The following is a 23,887-nucleotide window of genomic DNA, read 5'->3' as shown; positions in this document are numbered from 1 at the left end:
GCTACTTCTGCATTTTTTTCTTATATTCGTATTCTGTAAGATTTTGGGAGGTTTAATATCTGTGTGTTAACTGAGTTTATATTTATATATGCTAATTAACAATGTAATCCCAATAGCTTTTTATTAATATTATGTTATGTTTAACATTTTGATATTAATAAAAAGATTGGAAAAGAAAGAAAAGGAATTGAATGTCAGTGTTGAATCTACATCACTATAATCCTGTTCTCCCTGAAGTGCATCCTCCAAAGTAGTTAAGACTACTCCGCATCTTGTGTTTGTATGTGAAGGTCACAGTGAGCTAAAACTATGTTTCTGGAAATAATAAAGAAGAGGTTGCAGATGACCTCTCAATTTTCCTCAGCAAAGACCCATTCCTAACAAAGAAACGACCATCTTAATGAAGAGGTATGAGCTCTTGCTGCTCTCCAGTGAGCAGGCACTCGTCACTGGGTGCTCTCATGCTTGGTTTTCAGGCCAATCGGTGAGGGATCCAGTGACCTTACTTCTTCACATTGTGTGACAGGGATGTACGGTTCTGGTCCAAGTGCCAAGACAGAGACGCTGAAGTCGATCAACAGTTCACTGACTTTTAATAGGAATTGTGCAAAAGTAAAGGAAAGACAATAAATGCTGGGTGAACAGGGCTGCTAACTAAATCTTTCAGACTAAAGCTCATGCCAATACAGCAGCTCGGCAGTAATAGCTTAATCACAAACAAGAGGAAATCTGCGGATGCTAGAAGTCTGAGCAACACACACAAAGTGCTGGATGAAGCGTCTATGAGGAAAAGCACAGTCAACATTTTGGACCAAACCCCTTTGGTAGGGCTGGAGAGAAAAAGCTGAGGAGAAGATTTGAAAGGTGGGGGAGGGGAGAGAGAAACACAAGGTGATAGGTGAAACTTGGAGGGGGAGGAATGAAGCAAAGAGCTAGGAAGTTGATTGGTGAACGAAACAGAAGGCCATGGAAGAAAGAAAAAGTGGGGGGGGGGGGAGGAGGACCAGAAGGAGGTGATGGGCGGACAAGGAGATAGCATGAAAGAGGGAAAAGGGGATGGGAAATGGTGAAGGAGGGGGAGGCATTACTGGAGGTTTAAGAAATTGATTTCATACCTTCAGGTTGGAGGCTACCCAAACGGAATATAAGGTGTTGTTCCTCCAACCTAGGTGTGGCCTTATCACGATAGTGGAGAAGACCATGGATGGACATAACAGTGTGGGAATGGGAAGTGGAATTAAAATGGATGGCCACTGGGAGATCCTGCTTGCTCTGGCGGATGGAGCGTAGTAGCTCAGTGAAGCCGTCACTCAATCTACATCGGGTCTCACCGATATACAGGAGGCCACATCGGGAGCACCAAACACAGTATATGGCCCCGAACAGACTCACAGGTGAAGTGTGGCCTCAACTGGAAAGACTGTTTGGGGCCCTGAATGTTAGCGAGGGAGGAGGTGTAGGGGCAGGTGTAGCATTTGTTCCACTTGCAACGATAAGTGCCAGGAGGGAGATCAGTGGGGAGGGACGAATGGACAAGGGAGTCACGTAGGGAATGATCCCTGTGGAAAGCAGATAGTGGAGGGGGAGGGAAAGATGTGCTTGGTGGTGGGATCATGTAGGGAGCGATCCCTGTGGAAAGTGGAGGGGAATAGTAGCTTAACACTAAATAAATACCACTTCTTAACAGCGTCAGTCTAAATGGTAGTCTGCAATCAAGACAACGGTAAGAAAGGAGTGTTGCCATTGCTGTGCTTCTGGTCAATTCTCGACAAGACTGAAAGAAGAGGAAGGGTGTTAAATACCATCACAATGAAATGCTAATTGATCTGAGCATGCATAATCATCAGTGTGATTGTCAAATCCATTCCGCTGGATGTTTGCAAGGGCGCACAGATCCCACGGCAGAGGGCATGGTTGTGACGGGACCCCCCCTCCCCTCCCTGGGCACAGCTCCCGATGCCCTCCCAGGATGGCAAGGTTGACTGACGGGTAAACACTGAGGCCAGCGCCTCCTTGATTTATCCTGTATACATTTGAGATACAACACTGAGTCATGTCATCTGTAGTAATTCTCCGATGACTCAGAAATTGTTGGGTGTATAAAGGAAGGATGTGAGCATGAATACAGGGCCCTAGTAGAGGATTTTGTCAAATGGTGCAAGCTGAATCATCTGTAGCTGAACATCAGTAAGACAAAGAAGATGGAGATGGACTTTATGAAGACTAAGCCTGCACTTCTCACTGTTACTATTGATGGTGAGGAGTAGATGTGGTGAGGACCTACAAGTACCTGGGGGGGTGCACCTGGCTGACAGACTTGAGTGGAGCACTAACACAGAGGCTGTGTACAAGAAGGGCCAGAGTCGCCTCTACTTCCTGAGGAGAATGAGGTCCTTTGGAGTATGCAGGCCTCTCCTTCACCTGTTCTACCAGTCTATGGTCACCTGTATGATTTTCTATGTGGTGATATGCTGGGGCAATGGCATCTACATGGATTATGCCAACAGGCTCAATAAACTGATTAGAAAGGCTGGCTCTGTTATAGGAGTCAAACTGGATACACTGGAGGCTGTGATAGAACAAAGGACCCGACGGAAAATCCTGGCAATTCTGGACGATGTTTCTCACCCTCTGCATGCCACCCTGGCTGAACTGAGGAGCACTTTTAGTAATAAACTAAGCCAACTGTACTGCTCCAAAGAGCATGATATGAGGTCATTCTTACCCTCGGCCATTAGGCTCTATAATGAATCAACCTACAGCCAGGGAATTGATGCCCCCCTCCTGTCAGACTGTTTGTGGTTACTTTTTTTTTATTCTTTCTACTTCTGTTCTAATATTTTTATCTCTGCACTTGTAATGCTACTGTGACACTGTAATTTCCTTTAGGATCAATAAAGTATTTATCTTGATGTACCTTCAATGGCCACCATTTCAAGACAAGAGAAGGAAAAGAGTTGGTCCCAGTGAGGACTAGTACTGGGTCGAAGGTTAATGATGCAGTCATGGATGCAGGGAGGTGGTCTTATTTTTACTGACGATCTCAAGAAGGCCAGCATATTCAGCCAGAATGCCAGACAGGTCGACACTAGTAGTTGACACAGGAGGGGATTCGTGGACAGGGGCATGAGCTGGACCAATGCAGGTAGACAGGCATGCCAGTTCCCACTATTGGAGTACCTTTAGGAAACAAATAATCCGTGGGTTGTGTTGAGATAACCAAAGAAGGCCAAGCACCAGCAGTAGTTCAGGTAGAAGGAGAGTTGTTCCCTATGTTTGTCATCTAGCACAAATTTGAAAGAGTTCTATGGAAAGGTGGACCTTGCCAGTGCCCAGAAGCCAGCCATTGATGTCTATATTTTCTCTCAATTGCTGGGTTAGAACTCTCCATTTTTGAGCCAGAGGGTTATCCATGAGATTCCCAGCTGCCCCGGAGTCAATAAATGCCCGAAACTCATGAGCGCAAGAACCCCATGGAAAAGAAGCTGGGAGCATGCACAGTTAGGGGAAGATGCTTGCAGGGAGACTGACCCATCAGAACTCTCCTGTCTGCTAATGGGTTTCCTCTTCTCCCAGGCACTTGACAGATGAAGTCTGGAAGTGTCCTGGATCATTACAACAGTTCTCCTTAAATGATCTTGTTCCTCCTGAGATAGGTGTATGTGCCCCACCTGCGAAGGCTCCTCCTCCCACTGTGTACAGGGAGATGTGCAAGAGAGTGCAGACGAACTGTGATCTAAGGAGTAGGTAGCTCTAGCATTCTTTTTTGCTCCACTCAATTGCCTGGTTGTCAATTCAAATAGCTAGATTAAATAAATTATCCAGGCTGTCCTCGTGTGCTAGACCCCTGTGCTCAGCCCCCACTGGAAGACAGTGATGAGAGATCTCTCGTTCCACCCCGTTTCCACCGCAAACATGCAGAACTTTACTGCATAGTTCCTCACTGCACCTCCACCTTGGCACAGGTCCAGGAATCGGTGCCTGGCTCCTGACCCCATCCTGGAAGATTAAAAACTCTCTTGAACTTGACAACAAATTGCCGTACCAATTGGGTTGCGGGGGAACCTTGTTGTCATAAAGCGCTGAACAGGCCGAGTGGAGGTCCATCTAAAAGATTCACCATGTATGCCAACCTACACGCATCATCACTAAACTGAGCAGGCTAGGCTTGCAAAGTCAGCCCACACTGGGTAATAAAATTCTTACAGCCGTCAGGGTTACCAGAGTATCTGCCTGGTGGAGCAATTCTCTGTTCTGGTCCAGACCCAGTTATGGGAGTCAGGGTATTAGTGGCTGAGGTTGCTCTGGCTGTTGAAGATGAGGATCTTGGAGATGCTGTGAGTAGGACTGAAGTAGATAAAGGCTGCTGAATTGCAGCTGTGAGAGCAGAAATCGCTGGCACCTGATTCCGGTGTCTGCCGTGAGTTGCTGAACCGTGTGAAACTGATACCCGTTCTTCTAGCTGGCACGGGCCTGTCACCCTGAAATTAGCTGTCACACTGCACGAGTAACACTGACCAACCCAGCTTCTACTGGTTTTAATTTCTCCTCCTTCAGTCTGGACTGAGCCTTCTTGTCGCACTGCTTGAGTCACTTCTCTCAATGCTGCCTCAACTATGCAGAAATAAAGGAAAAGCAATAAACACAGGCTAACAGGGAAATTGATTGGAACTTTCAAACTAAAGCCAATGCTGGTACAGTGGATGGGCAGTAGTGGCTTAATACTAAATCAATAATGCTCCTGAACAGCTTCGATCTAAATGGTAGTCTTCTTTCCTAGAACCCCCAAGACAATTGCAAGCAGGCAGGTTTATGTTGTCCTGCTTTTGGTCAGTCTTGACCAAACTGAAACAAGAGGAAGGGATTTAAATACCACCACAATGAAATACTAATTAGCTGGAATGTGCATACCCATGAGTGTGATTGCTGGACCTTTTCTTCAGCTTGCCTGTGAGCCAACCCTGTGCCAGAGTTTGTGGTTATGATATTATGAGGGAATTCTGTATTCTGTAGCACAAAAATAACTTCCAGAATGTCTGATGAGGACAATTAGACTATGATTCTGATATTGTTATTATGAGCCCTTTCTTGAGGAGTTGTTATAAGGGAGCCTGCACTCCAGAATCTTCTGAGAACAAGGTAAGCTGCAAGATTGTTGTTGGCTTCCTGTGATAGCACTGCAGAGAGCATAAGCTACCTGATGTTAGGATTGTTATTTTCCCTCAAGGTCTTAGGCCTGTTTTATGCGGATTATTTCGGCTTACTGAGAAGGATTCCATTGGCATTCCAAGGAAAGGCCTGAGAAAACTGTTTGTGCTGACCACCAAATGAAAGGCAAGAACTCCTGAAAGCTTGTTATCCAGCACAGGAAAAAGCTTGAACCTATACCACAAAAAAAGGCTGGGGCTGGATGCCTGTGAATTGAATTCCAACTCACACAATTTTCCTCATTCCAAATGATATTTTTCTGTTCTTGCTCATTTGCACATTCAGCATGTTGGAATTCCTTCTGTGATCTCAATATCAGAGTTTCCACAGTAACAACAGAGCAGTAGGTCAGGAAGAAGGGTCCTCAACAACCTCAGTGGCAAACAGGAATGAGCAAAGAAGAGCAAACCCCCAAGTGATAGTAAATATGAAGGCACATAACTCTCCATGGTGTCACAGTTTTATGTTGCTATCTCTCTATTATTATCTATCTCAGTTATCTAAAAGGAAAAGCATTCAACCAAGAACTAAATATATGAGAATTGCAAAGATGTTTACATTTCCATTCCAGTCCAACACGATGAAATTGCTAACGAATCACCCTAGTGTATATCATTGATGCCCATTCTTCATGTGCCTTTCCCTGCCCTATTCTTTCTGTATAGTCTATAGGCAAACTGTAGGATGGTCACTCCTTCTGAAGTAGGGAAAGGGAGTTGGTATGAAACACGGTGTGAGAAGATGGCACAGCTTCACACTGCACCGTCTCACTAAGAGCAGGAGCAGTCTGGTCAAGACAACTAATGGACAACTGTAAGTACTCGAGGAAAGTACAAAACTGGTTTATATATATACAACAAGCAAGAGAATGAATAAGAAGCCAACAGGTTTTATTAGGGACCAAAATCCTAACCTGGGAAAGATTCTAAGTGAATATTTTGCAAATTTCTTCACAGAAGAGGGGATGGAGCTCATAACGTTGTTAGACATGAACTAAATTTTGATTGGAAGAAACGTAGTAATGGAGGAGGCTTAAGAGGCTTAGTATTTTTAAAACTAGATAGATTAGTAGACTCGGATGAAATATAAGCATTTTAAAGCAAAAAAATGAAGGAAATTGCTATCTTCCCTGATTGTTGGAGTTGGTCCCAGAGGATTAAGGGCTGCTAACATTGTACCATATTGTATGTAAAAAGGGAGACAGACATATATTGAATAATTACAGATGAGTTAAATTCTCTTGGGCAAAAGTATTGGAAGCAATTCTAAGAGAAAGTATAAAACTTCATTAAGAAAGATATAGTTTAATTAGGGACACACAACATGGACTTCTTAAGGGAAGGCCATATTTGAATAACGTAATTGATTTTTTCTATACTGTTGACAAGAAGGGTTGATGAAGGCATAAATGCTGTTTACATGAGCTTTAGCAAGTTTTTTGATAAGGCTGGTCAGAAAAGTAAAAGACATGGGATTCAAGAGAGGGTGGAAAATTGGCTCAGAGGAGGGATGGAAATATAGTGGTTGATAATTGCCGACTGGAAAGCTGTTTTCAGTGGGATTCTGCAAGCCCCTGTATTCAGTCTGTTTTGCTTAAATCTGAATGTACGAAACATGATTTTAAAAAAGTATACATAAGACCATAAGGCATAGGAGCAGAATGAGGCCATTCAGTCCATCAAACCCACTTCGCCATTTCATCGTGGCTGATCCCAGATCCCATACACCTACCCTCTCACCATATCCCTTGATGCCCCAATCAATCGGGTATCTTCCAACTTCTGTTTTAAATTACCCCTAGACTTGGCCTCCACCCGGTCTGTGACAACGCATTCCACAGGTTCACCACTCTATGGTTAAAAAATTTCTGTTCTAAAAGGTCACCCCTCAATTTTGAGTCTATGCCCTCTAGTCCTGGATAACCCCACCATAGGAAACATCCTCTCCAGATCCACCTTTTCTAGTCCTTTCAACATGTGGTAGGTTTCATTGAGATCCGCCACATTCTTCTAAATTCCAGTGAGTACTGGCCCAAAGCTGCCAAACACTCCACATATGTTAACCCCTTCATTCCTGGAATCATCCTCATGAACCTCCTCTGGACTCTCTCCAATGACAATACATCCTTTCTGAGATTAAGGGCCCAGAAATGTTGATAATACTCCAAATGCAGCCAGACTAGTATCTTATAAAGCTTCAGCATTATCTCCTTGTTTTTATATTCTGTTCCCCTTGAAATAAATGCCAACACTGCAATTGCCTTCTGTACCAAAGACTCAACCTGTGAATTAACCTTCTGGGAGTCTTGCACGAGGACGCCTAAGTCTCTTTGCACTTCTGATGTTTGAATCCCCATTTCGATAACAGTCTGCACTATTGTCCCTTGTACCAAAATGCATTATCATGCACTTCCCAATACTGTATACCATCTGCCACTTTTTTGGCCATTCTTTCAATTTGTCTAATACCCCGTACACATTGCAACAGATATTAGGCGTTGTCAGATTTATTCACTCTGGAGACCGTTTCTGAAAATCTCCATTTTCGGGGGATGAAAACGCTGTTTTAGTGTGGCAGACATCCCACCTCTCCCAGAAGTTCCGGGAGTCTCCCCCATATTAATAGTGGCTCCCTGATGCCCACAAATTATATACAATGTCCCGGAAATTGACTTTTTTGAGAGCGATCATGAGAGAACGTGCAAGAAGGAGCGAGAGAGCGAGCGCAAGAGCAAGAAAGCAAGCGCGAGTGAGAGCAACCGCGAGAGAGATAGCGAGAGAGAGAGCGCGAGAGCGAGAAAGCAAGCGCGCACAAGAGAGTGAGAAAGCAAGTGCGAGTGAGAGCGACCACGAGCGAGAGAGCGCGTGCGCGAGAGAGAGAGAGAGTGAGTGAGAGCGAGAGCAAGAGCGAGAGAGTTCCAAAAAAGTCAGAGTGGCAGAATGTTCCAAAAAAAAATAAAACGTACGTCACCCCAGACTACACTAAAGTGTTCCCCTGCCTAATAGGGGTCAAAATAATGACAGTGTTGCTCGCTGCACTGTTTGCAACAGTGACTTTTCTATTGCCCATTGTGGGTTAAGACTGTAAAAGACATGTTGAGGTGAGTTTAATAGGTGTCGTTCATTCATTAGCATAGCTAACGTTATTTAAACTAGCTGGCTAGCTGCTAAGGAGCTACTCTATTGCAGACATCCCACCTCTCCCGGAAGTCTCCCGCAAATCCTCCTTTATAGCTGTGAAGCTGGGGTAACCTACAGCCATCACATCAAGACCTTGGAGCGCTTCCACATAAGCTGCCACCAGCGGGTCCTGGGAATTACCTGGTGTGAGCGGGTGCCTCACACTGAAATACTTGTAAAGACCATGGAGGCCATGGTCAGCTGCAGCGGCTGAGGCACATGATAAGGATGCCCCCATGTTGGCTACCCTGCAGAGTGTTACACAACCAGCTACATCATGGTCGACGCTCAGCTGGAAGGCCGAAGAAGTGCTATAAGGATCAGATGAAGAATGCTTTAAGGAAGTGCAAGATCAGACCCGAGGACCTGGAGAAGGTTACTGCTGACCGTACCACTTGGTGACAGCTGTGTAGGGACGGGGTTCGTATTCTGGAGATGGAAAGCACAACCAGAAGACAGCCGAAGAGAGCCAGGAGAAATGCAGCCATGGTTGTCACCACTACCATATATACATGTCCCACCTGCAATAGAGCTTGTGGGTCCAGGATAGGACCGTATAGTCATCAAAGAGCTCACCGTTAAAGGAGTGGACGTCGTCATCCGATTTCGATGGACAACCAAAGATTACATATTACATCATCTACTTGTAAACCTGCTTACTCTTCCTCTATTCTGTTATACTGGTTCCCATCCCCATCATATTAGTTTATACCACTCCCAACAGCTCTAGCAAACCTGCCCACAAGGAGATTGCTCCCCTGGGATCAAGTGCAACCCATCCTTTTTGTGTAGGTCTGAATCCCTGCTCCCTGCTCCAATTTTCCAGTCACACATTTATCCGCCACCTTATTCATTTCCTACCCTCACTGTTGCATGGCACAGGCAGCATACTGAGTTTACTACCTTTGATGTCCTGCTTCCCAGCTTCCTAACATCCTGTATTCTTTTTTCAGGACCTCCTCCCTTTTCCTATCTATATCGTTGGTACCAATATGTTGGTACTAATACTATGACTTCTGACTGCTCACCCTCCCTTTTCAGGATAATGTGAATGCATTCAGAAATATCACGGACCCCACCACCTGAGAAGCAAACTACCATGTGTAATTCCTTTTTGTGCCCACAAAATCATCTATCTGTCCGCCTGACTGTAGAGTCCCCTGTTACTGTTGTTATCCTCTTCAGTTCCCTACCCTTCTAAGCTGCAGGGCCAGACTCAGTGCCAGAGGCATGGCCACTGTTGCTTGCCCCATATAAGGTCCCCCCCCCCCCCAACAGTACTCAAAATGGAGTACTTATTGTTGAGGAGGACGGCCACATGTGCTTTCCACTACCTGACATTCTCCCTTCCCTCACTTGACAGTCATCCATTTACCTGTCTCCTAAAGTCTTGGGGTGACTACCTCCCTGTAGCTCCTGTCTATCACCGCTTCACTTTCCCTAACATGCCGAAGGTGCAGCTCCAGTTCCCTAACACAGTCTCCATACATATATTCCAATAGCTGAGAAGATGTTGCAGTGAAGCCAAATGGTTTAGACTGATAAATGATCTGGTCACTTGGTAAGAATAATGACAAACTGACTTTATTCCAGAGCAAATACCTTGTGGATTTATGGAAGAACAACAAGGCAAGAGAAATACAAAAACAGACGTGGAAAATCAGGTCTTTGGTGTGCATGTCCTCAGATCCTTAACCTGCCAGGTCAAATCAGGCGTTGAAAGATGCATACATAATTATTTGTTTTATTAACAGAGGCATAGGGTAGAACAAAAAGGTGATGTTAGGACTATTTACCGTTTCAGTTAGACCACACCTAAAGACGATGCAAGGTGAAATTCTACTAGATAGGCTGTGGAGAAGATTTACAAGGATCTTGACAGGACTGGAACACCGACATTAAGATGAATGATTGTGTAAGTTGTGGTTGCTTATTTTGGAACAGAGGAAGCTGAGGGCAGCTTTAATTGTGTGGTATAAAATTGAGTGTCCTAGAGTACAAGAACCTATTTCAAGAACCCTGGGTCAAGAACTAGCAGCATAGATTTAACAAAACGGTAGAAGGATTAAGAAGGGCATTGATGAACATCAGGTGATAGAGACAGAAATCCACACCACATTTAAATAGTTTATGTGATGACCTGTGACCTGCAGACCTATGGACTCCTGTTTACCGGCACACTGAAAATATGCCAGATCCTTTGTTATTCATTGCAAAGTTTCTAAGATTTCCTCCACGCAAACAATTCCTTTTTCTCTGGATTAGACGTCACTAAAAGTTCTGGATGAATTCGAGCTAGAGCAGCACAAGGGTGAGAGGGGAAAATGGCAAATCAGCAGGAATGTCATTGCAGCGTGGGAGTAAGTTTTTTAAAGAGAGCCAAAGAAAACAGGAGCTACAATATTAGGAAATTATGACAGAAAATGAAGTCCACAAAGGAAAAGATGGAGAACCATTCTGGAGGTGGACTGAGTCTAGCTGTTTGCCTCTTGCATCCATTCAGGTCCATGATCACCATACTGCATACCAGGAGTATCTAATGCCCAGTGGTCCAAGTTAGTGAAGTTAAACAGGACAGAAAGGACTGAATGGCCAGAAAGACAAGCCCAATAACTCTATTGCCTGATGCTTCTATCTGCCATTGGTGTTTGGATGCAATGTACAGGAATGGAATGACAGTTGGGTGCCCTGACAAAGGCAGAAAAAGGTGTATTCAAATAAAAACAGGGAGGTAGCTATGTTCTAATTCTCCTGTCGCATAACTTAAGGCTAGATAAAGTGGGAAATTCCAGCTCAATGTATCCAGGTTCAAACAGCATCAGTTACAACATCTTATTTCTCCCAAGAATCTTAGACCTTGTCTTATAAACATAAGATGATAGATAATTAAGATCAGGAGAAAGCCATTCATCCCTTCACATCTGCTTCATCGTGCAATGAGATCCTGGATAATCTTCTAGCTTACTCTTTTCCTGCCTTATTGGTGTATGTCTCGATTCCTCTGACAATTCAGAAATCTCAGTCTCTGTTCTGAATAACTGAGCCTCCTCCTGTAGTTTGCTGAATTCTCCAGACTATTAGATGCCCTTCTCTTATCTGGAGATAAGCGGAATTATATCTGCATATTTCATCAGGACTGTTGGACTGTACATTCCAACACAGTAGCAATATTCATTGGTATTGATCAGCATCTTAATTATACCAACAGTTTTATGGAATAAATATAAAAGTTTAATACATTTTACTATTCCCATAACTTTCACAGAATAAAATAATTCAGACAGAAATACATGTAGCTAAATACTTGCATGCATTTTAATGACAGTATTGCCTCAAAAAATAAAGAAGCATACAATGTCTTACCTATGACAATTAAATAAAACGCAGCAATCACATCAGCTTCCCAGGACAGTTTAGAAATGAACGGATCTTCAGACAGAAGAGGGGGAGGCACCTCACCAGAGTGATTTACTGAGTCATTTTTGTTTTGTGTCATTCTTAAACAGTAAGTCACCTAAAACAAAAATAAAATTTTTTTGAAAAGGCAAAATACATCATAGATTCAGACTCAGATTTATTTCTCACATGTACAGCGAAAGTCCAAACCTATGTCCCCTTCGTGGGAGGTGGAATTGGGTAAGGCCGGCCAGCAGGGCTTTGTTGAAGCTGTATAGGCCAATGTCCTGTACAGTGGATATAATGAATTACAGAAACATTGATGAACTCCAACCGTACCATCAACTTTGGACGATGGAGATGAGAGGTCACCAATGGCCTATGAACTAAGGGCACAAGAAGAAGGCGTTGAAACATACAATGAAACATCTTATTCGCATTAACAACCAACACACCTAAGGATATGCTAGGGCAGCCCACAAGTGTCACCACACATTCCAACTGTAAAGTCCTTTTAACTACACCCAGTTTAAATTATGACCCAATGTGAGATGCATCCATCACCCCCGACTTTGCTGGACTGGAAACCAGTGTCCATCAGCAGCACCTCATTTAAAACACCCATCTTTTTATTCAGATTCTCCCATGACCTTGCCCCCTCTCTTCCCCTTACAACCTTCTGAAGCCTCCAAACACTTACAATTCTGGCTCCCTGTGCATCCTTCATTTTCATCGTTATATCACTGATCTTTAGCAATTCATGTCTCTGATTCCCGCTAATTCAACCTTTCCACTGTGTTCACTCTCCTTCTTCAATTACTCCCAATTACTTTTTTAAATCAAGCTCTTTGTTGTTTGCCCTTTAGATTTATTGAAAATCAAAAGCTGTGTATTGTATGAAAGAAATCTGAAACAAAAACAGCAGATGCTCGAAATACTTAGTGGGTTAAGCAGCATCTGTGAAAACCAAAGCAAAGCTAACATGTTCAGGTCTGAGACCCTTCACCAGAAATGGGAAAGTGAAAAAACAAGCAACACACACAAAATGCTGGTGGAACGCAGCAGGCCAGACAGCATCCATAGGAAGAAGCACAGTCAACGTTTCAGGCCGAGACCCTTCGTCAGGACTAACTCTCCCTTCTCCAGCCTTGTATCCCTTTTGCCAATCACCTGTCCAGCTCTTGGCTCCATCCCTCCCCCTCCTGTCTTCTCCTATCATTTCAGATCTCTCCCTCCCCCTCCCACTTTCAAATCCCTTACTATCTCTTCTTTCAGTTAGTCCTGACGAAGAGTCTCAGCCCGAAACGTCGACTGTGCTTCTTCCTATGGATGCTGTCTGGCCTGCTGCGTTCCATCAGCATTTTGTGTGTGTTGCTTGAATTTCCAGCATCTGCAGATTTCCTCGTGATGTGAAAAAACAAGCTGGTTTTAAGTTGTATGGAAGGTGACAAAGGGATGGATAGGACAAAGTGAATACCTTTGATAGGGAAGGGCAGTAGCTTCCATTGGTTCAAGTGATTGGTTATCAATAGATTATCAGCATGCTGCTAACCCACTGAGTTCATCCAACAGGCTGTCTGATACTCCAGATTTCAGTATCCTTAGTTTTTTGTGACTCCATTTGCCTCATAATATACCTATTAATGATAGCATTTTACAGTTATTTGCTCTATATACTTGCCACTGTTGTTGCTGTACTGGAGCCCTGCTGTTGAGATCTGAAGTGAAATCCTCACAATTAGTGAAGAGTAAAATTTATGGAGTTAGTTACGGTATTTGGATTTGTAATTGAAAAATTTGACCTTTTTTCCCAAAAATCTCTGGTTCAAAAAATTGGCTTAAGCTACAATAAAATCCCTGATGTGAACAGTCAACTATTACCTTTTAGGGTTGAAATTACGCTGTGGGACAGGAATGTTAGAACAGAAGCTTTTAGCCAATCGTGCCTGCTCTTCTGTTCAATGGGCATGTGGTTAATCTCTATCTTAGCTCCTTCCGCCTGCCTTGGATTCACAAATTTAGCAAATGTTTAGCAAAAAAACTATTGATTTTAGATTTAGTCGTTTCAGTGTGATGAGAACTTCTGTATTTTTCTGGAAGAGTTCTGCATAGCGACTATTTGTGATATTTTTTCCATTAGCCTGGCTCTAATTTTGTGGTTAATTTCCCTACCATCAGCAAATATTTTTCTATACCCTTAAAATCGTTTTCAAACTCCAAGAACTCTCAGTCAAATCACCATCTAACATTTTGTAGAAAAAAATTGAACGCAATTGAGCACTGCGGAAAAAAGAATTAGCACAATATTTGCAATCTCTCCTTTAATGGGTTGAACCATAAACATCAGCTGCTTTCAGCTCAGCATGTCTCAAACACCTGTGCCTACACACCCATATGCCAAAGTCCAAGAGAAGGTGCACTTCACAACCTCCCTCAGTTTTGAACCACAGCTGACTTGTGTACAAGCAGTGACATCATTCATTGAAAGCCTGTGCCCCTCAGCTATGTGGAGTACTTCGCCATGTCTTCAACCTGAGCCTGAGGCTCCGGAGGGTTCCTGTGCTGTGGAAGACGTCCTGCCTCGTCCCTGTGCTGAAGACGCCGCGCCCCAGCGGCCTCAATGACTACAGACCGGTGGCATTGACCTCCCACATCATGAAGACCCTGGAGAGACTTGTTCTGGAGCTGCTCCAGCCTATGGTCAGGCCACACTTAGATCCCCTCCAGTTCATCTACCAGCCCCGACTAGGAGTTGAGGATGCCATCGTCTACCTGCTGAACCGTGTCTACGCCCACCTGGACAAGCCAGCGAGCACTGTAAGGGTCATGTTTTTTGACTTCTCCAGTGCGTTCAACACCATCCGCTCTGCTCTGCTGGCGGAGAAGCTGACAGCGATGCAGGTGGATGCTTTCCTGGTATCATGGATTCTTGATTACCTGACTGGCAGACCACAGTACGTGTGCTTGCAACACTGTGTGTCTGACAGAGTGATCAGCAGCACTGGGGCTCCACAGGGGACTGTCTTGTCTCCCTTTCTCTTCACCATTTACACCTCGGACTTCAACTACTGCACAGAGTCTTGTCATCTGCAGAAGTTTTCTGATGACTCTGCCATAGTTGGATGCATCAGCAAGGGAGATGAGGCTGAGTACTGGGCTACAGTAGGAAACTTTGTCACATGGTGTGAGCAGAATTATCTGCAGCTTAATGTGAAAAAAACTAAGGAGCTGGTGGTAGACCTGAGGAGAGCTAAGGTACCTGTGACCCTTGTTTCCACCAAGGGGGTCAATGTGGACATGGTGGAGGATTACAAATACCTGGGGATACGAATTGACAATAAACTGGACTGGTCAAAGAACACTGAGGCTGTCTACAAGAAGGGTCAAAGCCGTCTCTATTTCCTGAGGAGACTGAGGTCCTTTAACATATGCTGGACGATGCTGAGGATGTTCTACGAGTCTGTGGTGGCCAGTGCTATCATATTTGCTGTTGTGTGCTGGGGCAGCAGGCTGGGGGTAGCAGACACCAACAGAATCAACAAACTCATTCGTAAGGCCAGTGATGTTGTGGGGATGGAACTGGACTCTCTGACGGTGGTGTCTGAAAAGAGGATGCTGTCCAAGTTGCATGCCATCTTGGACAATGTCTCCCATCCACTACATAATGTACTCGTAGGGCACAGGAGTACATTCAGCCAGAGACTCATTCCACCGAGATGCAACACAGAGCGTCATAGGAAGTCATTCCTGTCTGTGGCCATCAAACTTTACAACTCGTCCCTTGGAGGGTCAGACACCCTGAGCTAATAGGCTGGTCCTGGACTTATTTCCTGGCATAATTTACATATTACTATTTAATTATTTATGGTGCAACTGTAACGAAAACCAATTTCCCCCGGGATCAATAAAGTATGACTATGACTATCACTATGAGTCACTGACACTGCAAAGAATTGTTAAATATGCTTGCCTTTTTCCAAAGTAATGCAGAATTATATTTCTTTAAACTTAATTTAATTTCTTTTTTTTCTAACCTGATCCATTAATGTTGGTAACTTGCTTGAGTCGTGGTAACAAACTAGTGTAAGCCTTCCAAATTGGAGTGCAGTGGTTCAGCATCACAACTTCAGCAACCCAGGTTCAATCTTGACTTCAGTGTTGGCTGTATGGCGTGAACACATTCACCTTGCAACAAGGTGGGATTCCCCATGTCCTGAAGAAGAGTCTCAGCCTGAATCATCGACTGTTTATTCACTACCATAGATGCTGCCTGACCTTCTGAGTTCACCCAGCATTTTGTATGGTGTTGCTTTGGATTCCCCAGGTATTCCATTGCTCCCACATCTCAATGGTTCGCAGCGTGACTGGCTAATTGTCCACTGTAAATTGCTCCAAGTGCAGCAATGGGTGGTGGAATCGATGGGAATGTGGGAAGAATGAGGGATTATAAAATGGCAGATTATTTGGATCAATAATCTAAATAATTCCCTTCTGTTATGAAATATGAAAATATGAAAAACTATTATATTATTACTGTGACATATTTCCCAGATCAATTCTGAGTATAGTGTAGTTCTCCAGGGCTTTGTTTAGCTACAAGAAACCTTCCTCCTCTTAATACGCTAGTAGCGAACATGTCTTTAGCCTTGCTTGTTAATCTTCCACTCTTTAGCACTTACATGATTTCAGGATAGTTTGTGTTAACAAAGGCTTTATTGGTACCGTGTATTGATGAACAGCATTCACTGAGCAACAGTGTGTGTCTGTCTATAATTCTCACGGCCTCAATAGCAGCCATCATAATCAAAGACCCCAGACAGGTACTCTTTCCCTCTCTTCCACCAGGCAGAAGATGCAGAAACCTGAAGGCATGCACCACCATAGAATAGCTTCCGTCCCATTTTCATCAGACTCTAAAATGAACCATTAGGTGGACTCATGACCTCACAATCTAATTTATTATGATCTTGCACTTTATTGTTTACCTGCACTGCACTTTCTCTGTATCTTTTACAACATAGTCTGCATTGTGATCGTTTTACCTTATTAGACCTAAATACACGTGTAATAATTTGATCTGTGTGAAGTATATGCAGAACGATCTTTCGACTGCACCTTGTCATATGTGACAAGAATAAACCAATACCAGTGATGTGGGCAAGAATTTCCTCAAATCAGCTCCCTCTCCTTTTCTGGAACAGATGCTCTGTACTGTGTGCAGATCTGCATAACATGCCTGTCTTAATAACATGAAACACTGTTTGTTCTGACTTAATGTAATTTGTCAAGTGTGCTTTCAACTCTTCAAGGTATAGCAGGAGACCCTTTGGTAGAGCCTGAGCCCTCCAGCCCATGGACTAATTGAACAAGAGCTCAATGTGACAGAGGCTTTTTTTTAGAACAAATAGTTTCTACTGCTAGGAAAAGCTCCCTTACAATTTGTAACATAAATATTCAAAGTAAAATTTGCTTTTGCATTTCATTCATACGCATGAGTCAAATTTGGGAAAAATATTATCAACAGCATATCGGTATTCACCAGCAAAGATTCTTCCTTAGGGGTTGTCTCAACTAACTTTCTTTCCAATCGCAAAGTCTGTGATGAGCTGCTAGAGGACAACGTTTTCCAAATTACCAATCGGGCCTGATGATATGTGCACAACATTACTTCCATTGAAGCCCAAACTATTTTGAAATCATTTGGGTTAGAGAACAGAAGCATAACGTGTGCCGAATCCCTACTATGAAGGTGTCACTATAATTACTGGTGTTGGGTCCTATGAGGTACGACACTCTCTAGTAAATCTCTGAAGCTGCATGTCATAGATCTCTCTTCAGTCCCAAGATACAGCACTCAGTAATCAAATGCTTTTCTTCTGTGGACACTAATGGCTGCTCTAGGTACTTCTTTTTAGGTCACATACACCAGGGTTTACTGACACAAGAATCTGATCCTGGTTCATACACTCTGATGAACTCCTAAATGTAGTTAAAACTCAAGGTTCAAGATTCACCTTTACTTATCACGTGGACATTGAAACATACGATAAAAATGTGCTGTTTGCGGTAACAACTAACCCACATGAGGATGTGCTGGGGACAGCTCGCAAGTATCACCACACATTCCAGCGCCAACACAGCATGCCCACGATGCTCCGCAGAACAATTGAGAACACCACAAGCAACAAAGCAACAACAGCAAAGCAAGCTCTGCTCTTTCCTCCCACCCATGCACACACAGTCCTCCAAACCCAGGACAGGCCATTTCAGCCTCCAGCCTTCAGCAAACTTGGATTCAGACCTTTAACGTCCTCATTCCTGTAGATCCAGGATCCATAGGATCAGAATGCAGGATATCCAAAGCCAGAAGCTGACATCTGCTTTGACTCTTGACTTCTCCACTGCTTGGTGCTTGGTCCTTTGATCTCTGGAAAAACATTTGTCAGTGTTGCTTTTGTCCAAGTAATGATCGCTGGATTGATGTATGAGGGAGAATGAAGATTGATGGAATGGATGATCATGTTGCAATATAGCCTCAGCAAAGAGGTCTAGGTCTGTTTCTTGCTTCCCATCAGCAGTTTTTTTTTAATGTGAATGAAAGAAAAGTATTTTTGTTCTTTTTGTTCCTAATTCTTCATTCCTCATTTGTTAAGGCATTGTAGTTTTATGGGAATGACTCCAGAGGCAGTGTTTTACGCTGTGTGTAAGATGTGGGAATTCAAGGAGACCTCCAGATTCCTGGATAACCACATCTGCACCATTAGTGGGAAGTTAGAGGATTGGGAAACTTTTAAAAACCAACAGAAAGCAGCCCAAAAAAAAGGCATTAAGAAGGAAAAGATGGAATACGAAAGTAAGCTAGCCAATAATATTAAAGAGGATACCAAAAATTTCTTCAGATACATAAAGTGATAATAAAAGAGGCAAAAGTAGATATCGGACAGCTAGAAAACTTTGCTGGAGATATAGTAAGGGGGAACGATGTCAAGGAAATGGCAAGAGAATTGAATAAGTATCTTGCATCAGTCTTTACTGTGGAAGACACTAGAAGTATATTGGAAGTTCGAGAGTGTCAAGGGCAGAGGTCTGTGAAGTTGTCATTACTATGGAGAAGGCTATTAAAAAACTGAAAGTTCTGAAGGTAGATTCAGAACTACCTTAGAGGTGAAGGGCTGAAGAACAAGAAACGTTGAAAAGACTCAATAGAGTGGATGTGCGGAGGACGTTACCTATGGTGGGCAAGTCTAAGACCTGAGGATGTGGCCTCAGAATAGAGGGGCATCCTTTTAGACTGGAGATGAGGAGGAATTTCTTTAGCCAGAAAGTGGAGAATCTGTGGAATTCATTCCTACAGGCGACTGTGGAGGCCAAGTTATTGGGTATATTTAAGGCAGAGGCTGATAGATTCTTGATTGGTCAGGGCATGAAGGGATATGGGGAGAAGGCAGGAGACTGAGGCTGAGGGGGAAAATGGATCAGCCATGATGAAATGGTGGAGCAAACTCAATGAGCCAAATGACCTAATTCTGCTCCTATATCTTATGGTCTCATATCTAATTATTTGAGAGAGAAGCTGAGAGCTTTTATGGCCAATACATGAGGACATTCTTTTAAGGTAATTGGAGGAAAATATAGGGGGGATGTCAGAGGTGGGTGTTTTACACAGAGATAATACAGTACATGGAATGCAATGCCATGGGTGTTAAATAGGCACATGGATGAAAGAAATATTAAGGGATATGTGGAAGGGGAGAGTTAGATTGATCTTGGAATAGGGTAAAAGTTTGGCAGAAATTCATGGCTAAAGGGTCTGCACTGTGCTATCTCAATCTACGTTCTATTTTCTATGCTTTATGTTTCCTCGTTGTGCTACATGTGCTCCCACACCAGACAGTGGTCAAAATGCATGTGATCCAGTCTAAACCCATCTTCTGCCACCTTCTCTCTACCTTCACTAATATAAATAGTATCCTTCCTGCTTCTTCCAGGATTTCCATTGTTTTCTCCTAATACTAGGCAAACTATCAGAAAAATGTGAGTCATTTTCTTAAACAGTAGAATCCACCTGATGTTTATATCTCAGTTGGTATTAAACTAGTCTCTGTCACTAGGTTGTTAGGTTGAACTAATACTGATATTTTGGGTCATAATCAGGATTTAGGATTCTAATGCAGTTCTGAATAAAGTCAGAGTTGTTGCTATTCTTTGAGGTGAATCATCTGACTTCATGTTTGTGAAGGTGAGCTTTTAAAATGGCAAGGTTCTGTTTAATAAAGAGCTAGAAGCTCTCTTTATCTTCTCTGCATTCCCTCTTCAAATGTACTGTTGCCATTATCAACCATTTGTAAAGACAAATATGCAACTATGATTGTATGCATTCACTGCAGCTCAAAACCAGCATATCATTGGTCCTCAGCAGGTCAGTCAGCATTTGAAGCTGACACTCATCATGAGGACTGATGAAGGGTCTTGGACAGAGACGTCGATGGAGCCTAACTCGCTGAGTTCCTTCATCATTTTGTGTGCGTTACTCGAGATTTCCGACACCTTTGGAATCCCTTGTTTTTTGGGCATGTGTTTTCATAATTTTATAAATCATTACAGGCATTATAGGGTCTTGCTTGTTTTAATTGGGTTCTGTCGGGTTTCTTGCTTTGTAGCAGCCTGTAAGCAGAGAAATCTCAAGGTTGTATAATCTATACATACTTTGATTATAAATATACTTTGAATTGGATCCTTTGAGGGTAGACTGCTCGAATCCTTTTCCTGAGTAAAATGTCAAATAATAGATGTCATCCATTTAAAATGACGAAGTACGGGGTGGGGGTGTGAAGGAGAAGTAGAGAGCAGCAGATGCCTGGAATGAGCTGTCAGAGCAGAAGAGACACATTTTAATTTGGCATTGTGTTCAGCACAGACACTGTGGGACAAAGTTCCTGTTTCCTGGGCTGTATCAATTTGTGTTCCCTTATTACTGAGCAGTTAGAACACAGACACACAGGAACTTGGGAAAAAATAAACAAGGAAAACATTAGACATTTTGAAAAGGAGCAAATGAGAAGAAAAAGCACATTGGAAGGGAATATTGTTTTATTATCAAGCCTGTTTTCTAAAATTCCTACATTTTAACACATTGGTAGAGAAATTTTAAGCTAGAAAAAGGCAAAAGTAGAAGGTGTTTCGGAATTAAAACAAGCTAGAATTGAGAATTTTCCTGTCAGATATTACTGAAATTAATGCTCAATTGTCTCTTCAAAAACAAGAGAAAATCTGCAGATGCTGGAAATCCAAGCAACACACACAAAATGCTGGATGCTGCCTGGCCTGCTGAGTTCCTCCAGCATTTTGTGTGCTTTGCCCAATTGTCCCTGTTGATATTGTTCCAACTGTCAGCATTTGCTTCTAACTTCCTCTGCTGCAGAACATCTATGTAACGTAACCTGGAGAATGACCATAGCAACCCCTGTTAAATCAATAGCGATTGCTCATCCACAATCATGTGAACTTTAGATTTTTGGAAGGTGGACTATTTAGTACCGGAGAAATGAAAACTACTGAAATATACAAATACATATTAACTTTAAAGATTACGTTTCATTGATCAATGAGTAGGATACTCAAAAATGCATACAGAAGTCTATAAATATAAAATATGAATACAATTTTGAGAAGATAAAACCAAATAGGAGTCGTGCAAGAAATGACAGTAGTCAAGGCAAAAGTTAAATGTAAATGCTATTGATAGAATTATTTAAACTAAAACAACAGCCAGGAAAATCATATCAATGTTCTGTCCTTTTGATATTCTGAACTACCGGTCTGGTGTCATTCAAACTTGAATTTGTTCAAGAATGTTAATGAACCCAGTTACTTCCTTTATTCAAAGATTTGAATATAAAGTTTGGTTATTTTTTAAACAGCTTCAGAAATGTACCTGCAGAGAGCCTAGATATGCGTTTCCTGTTGAGGGTGTACTAATGACAGGGACAGCTGCAAGACAGCCTTGGACCATAAATTGGGACAGAACCAATTGGCTGTTCAGTTTAATGAAAATTGCCTCAATTCTTGCTTCTGGTATCTCCCAATTCTATTCTTCTGTCAATTTCCTGGTAAGATTTCACAAAATGTAGAGTTTCACAATTTAGAAGAACAATTTATAATAAAGTGATATTTTCTCTGTAATGCCTTTTTCTTTGTCATTTTCACTTTTCAAATTCAAGTTTATTGTCATAGGCGTACAGGTACGCAACTGTATGTGTCATAAAAATTAACTTTCTGCGGAAAAAGCACAGTACGTGTCAAACATAAACTTAAATTAACATAAATTCGACATGACTTGCACAACAAAGTAAATAAGGTAAACATAGTGGTATTGCTGCAAGTTGAGAGAAAGAAGAAATAAATTTAATCTGATGTATGTTTCATATATGAATACAAAATATATATTTCAACATTTCTGATTCTTCATTTTTGCTTGGCGGTTCTTCACATAATCCACAGATCCCAGTTGCACTAGATATTCTCTTACTCTGTAACTCTGCCATCCCTCTCTTTATACTTTTAATTTTTATTCGGATTCTGCTCAATTCTGACATGTTCTTTATTGTTCGCTAGTGTGCAACTACTCTGCGTTGAATGAAACCACACAGATTTACCTTCTAATCCATAATGAGGGGTCTTCAGTGATGCCATAATTGTGACCATCTTCAAAAAAAGAGACACCTCTGGTCAGTACATAGGGGTCTCTCTTGCCATCTGTCTCAGAGAAAGTCATTGCCAGGGTCCTTCTGGACCATTGTGGGCAAAGAGCCTGCTCCCAAATTGCAGGTTGAATTTTGTCCATCTGGACCAGGCATGACTTTCACTATGCAACAACTCTAAGAAAAATGCAGAAGTTTATTCGTGACCCTTTCCAACCCTCCCAAAGCTTTTATCTGTGTCACTCTGGAGGGATTGTGCAAACCCCTCCTCAAATTCAGCTTTCCACAGAAGTCCCTCTCAATCACACATTTCTTCCATGGCAGCACAAAGCCATGATAACAGCATGGATCAGCAGAAGAACTGACCTCGGTGAAGACTAGAGTCAAACAATTTTCTCTCTTTCTCACCTGAAAATTGTACCTCATGTCCAACAACCCATGCAGGGGAGTGGAAGCAAAACTTCAGAACTAATGAAAAGATGGTCAGCCAGGAGCACCCACACTCCCAAACCAAGGGCACGTGAACTTCAGTCATTGAGGAACAGTCTGAAAACAATGCTACTACTTGTGTCTGCACCAGTTCCGAGGTGACATGAATGTGTTCACTGAGGCACATAGGAAAATAAATCTGCACTCGTTATGCACAAAACAAACGTCCCAACTGCATCATGTGGACCTCTGGCAACAAAAGTTCAAAATAAGATCTTGGAAAATGTTGACCATTTTGCCATATTGCAGATTCAGCCGCCTGGTGAGACATACAGTACTGAATAAAAGGCACATACAAAAAAATTCTGTAAAGTGAAGATACTTCCAAAAACAATCAAATGAAAAGTTCATAAATATCAAAAAATTACTTTAAAGAGCAGTAAACAGTAAAAAAATTAAATCGAATCAATATTTAGTGTGACCACCCTTCGCCTTTAAAACTGCATCAGTTGTCTTAAGCACGCTGTTGTGCGGTTTTATAAGAAAATCAGCTGATATGTTGTTCCAAGAATCTTGGAGAACTTGCCACAGCTTTTTGACAGACTGTGGCTGTCTCACTTGCTTCTGACTCTCCAGTTAATCCCAGCCATCCTTAATGATGTTGTGTTTGGGGCTCTGTGGAGGTCATGCCATCTGAAACCAAGTAAAAAAATCTAGAACACGAGGAAATCTGCAGGTGCTGGAATTTCAAGCAACACACATAAAAGTTGCTGGTGAACGCAGCAGGCCAGGCAGCATCTCTAGGTAGAGGTACAGTCGACGTTTTGGGCAGAGACCCTTTGTCAGGACTAACTGAAAGAAGAGCTAGTAAGAGATTTGAAAGTGGGAGGGGGAGGGGAAGATCCAAAATGATAGGAGAAGACAGGAGGCGGAGGGATGGAGCCAAGAGCTGGACAGTTGATTGGCAAAAGGGAT

At 42.6% G+C, this 23,887-nt stretch overlaps 1 protein-coding gene across 1 annotated transcript in view; it reads right to left on the bottom strand.

The window, feature by feature from the left end:
• The window catches only part of opn5 (opsin 5), a 68,076-nt gene that overhangs the window by 41,036 nt on the left and 3,153 nt on the right, over positions 1-23,887 (bottom strand). The window contains exon 2 of the mRNA XM_063070756.1: positions 11,751-11,901. Within this exon, the coding sequence (XP_062926826.1) occupies positions 11,751-11,883 (133 nt within the window). The 5' untranslated portion in view covers positions 11,884-11,901. The remainder of the gene's footprint in view (positions 1-11,750; positions 11,902-23,887) is intronic.

Source organism: Mobula hypostoma, chromosome 2 (genome assembly GCF_963921235.1).
Source record: "Mobula hypostoma chromosome 2, sMobHyp1.1, whole genome shotgun sequence".
NCBI lineage: Eukaryota > Metazoa > Chordata > Chondrichthyes > Myliobatiformes > Myliobatidae > Mobula > Mobula hypostoma.
This window is presented reverse-complemented; position numbering and strand designations above follow the sequence as displayed.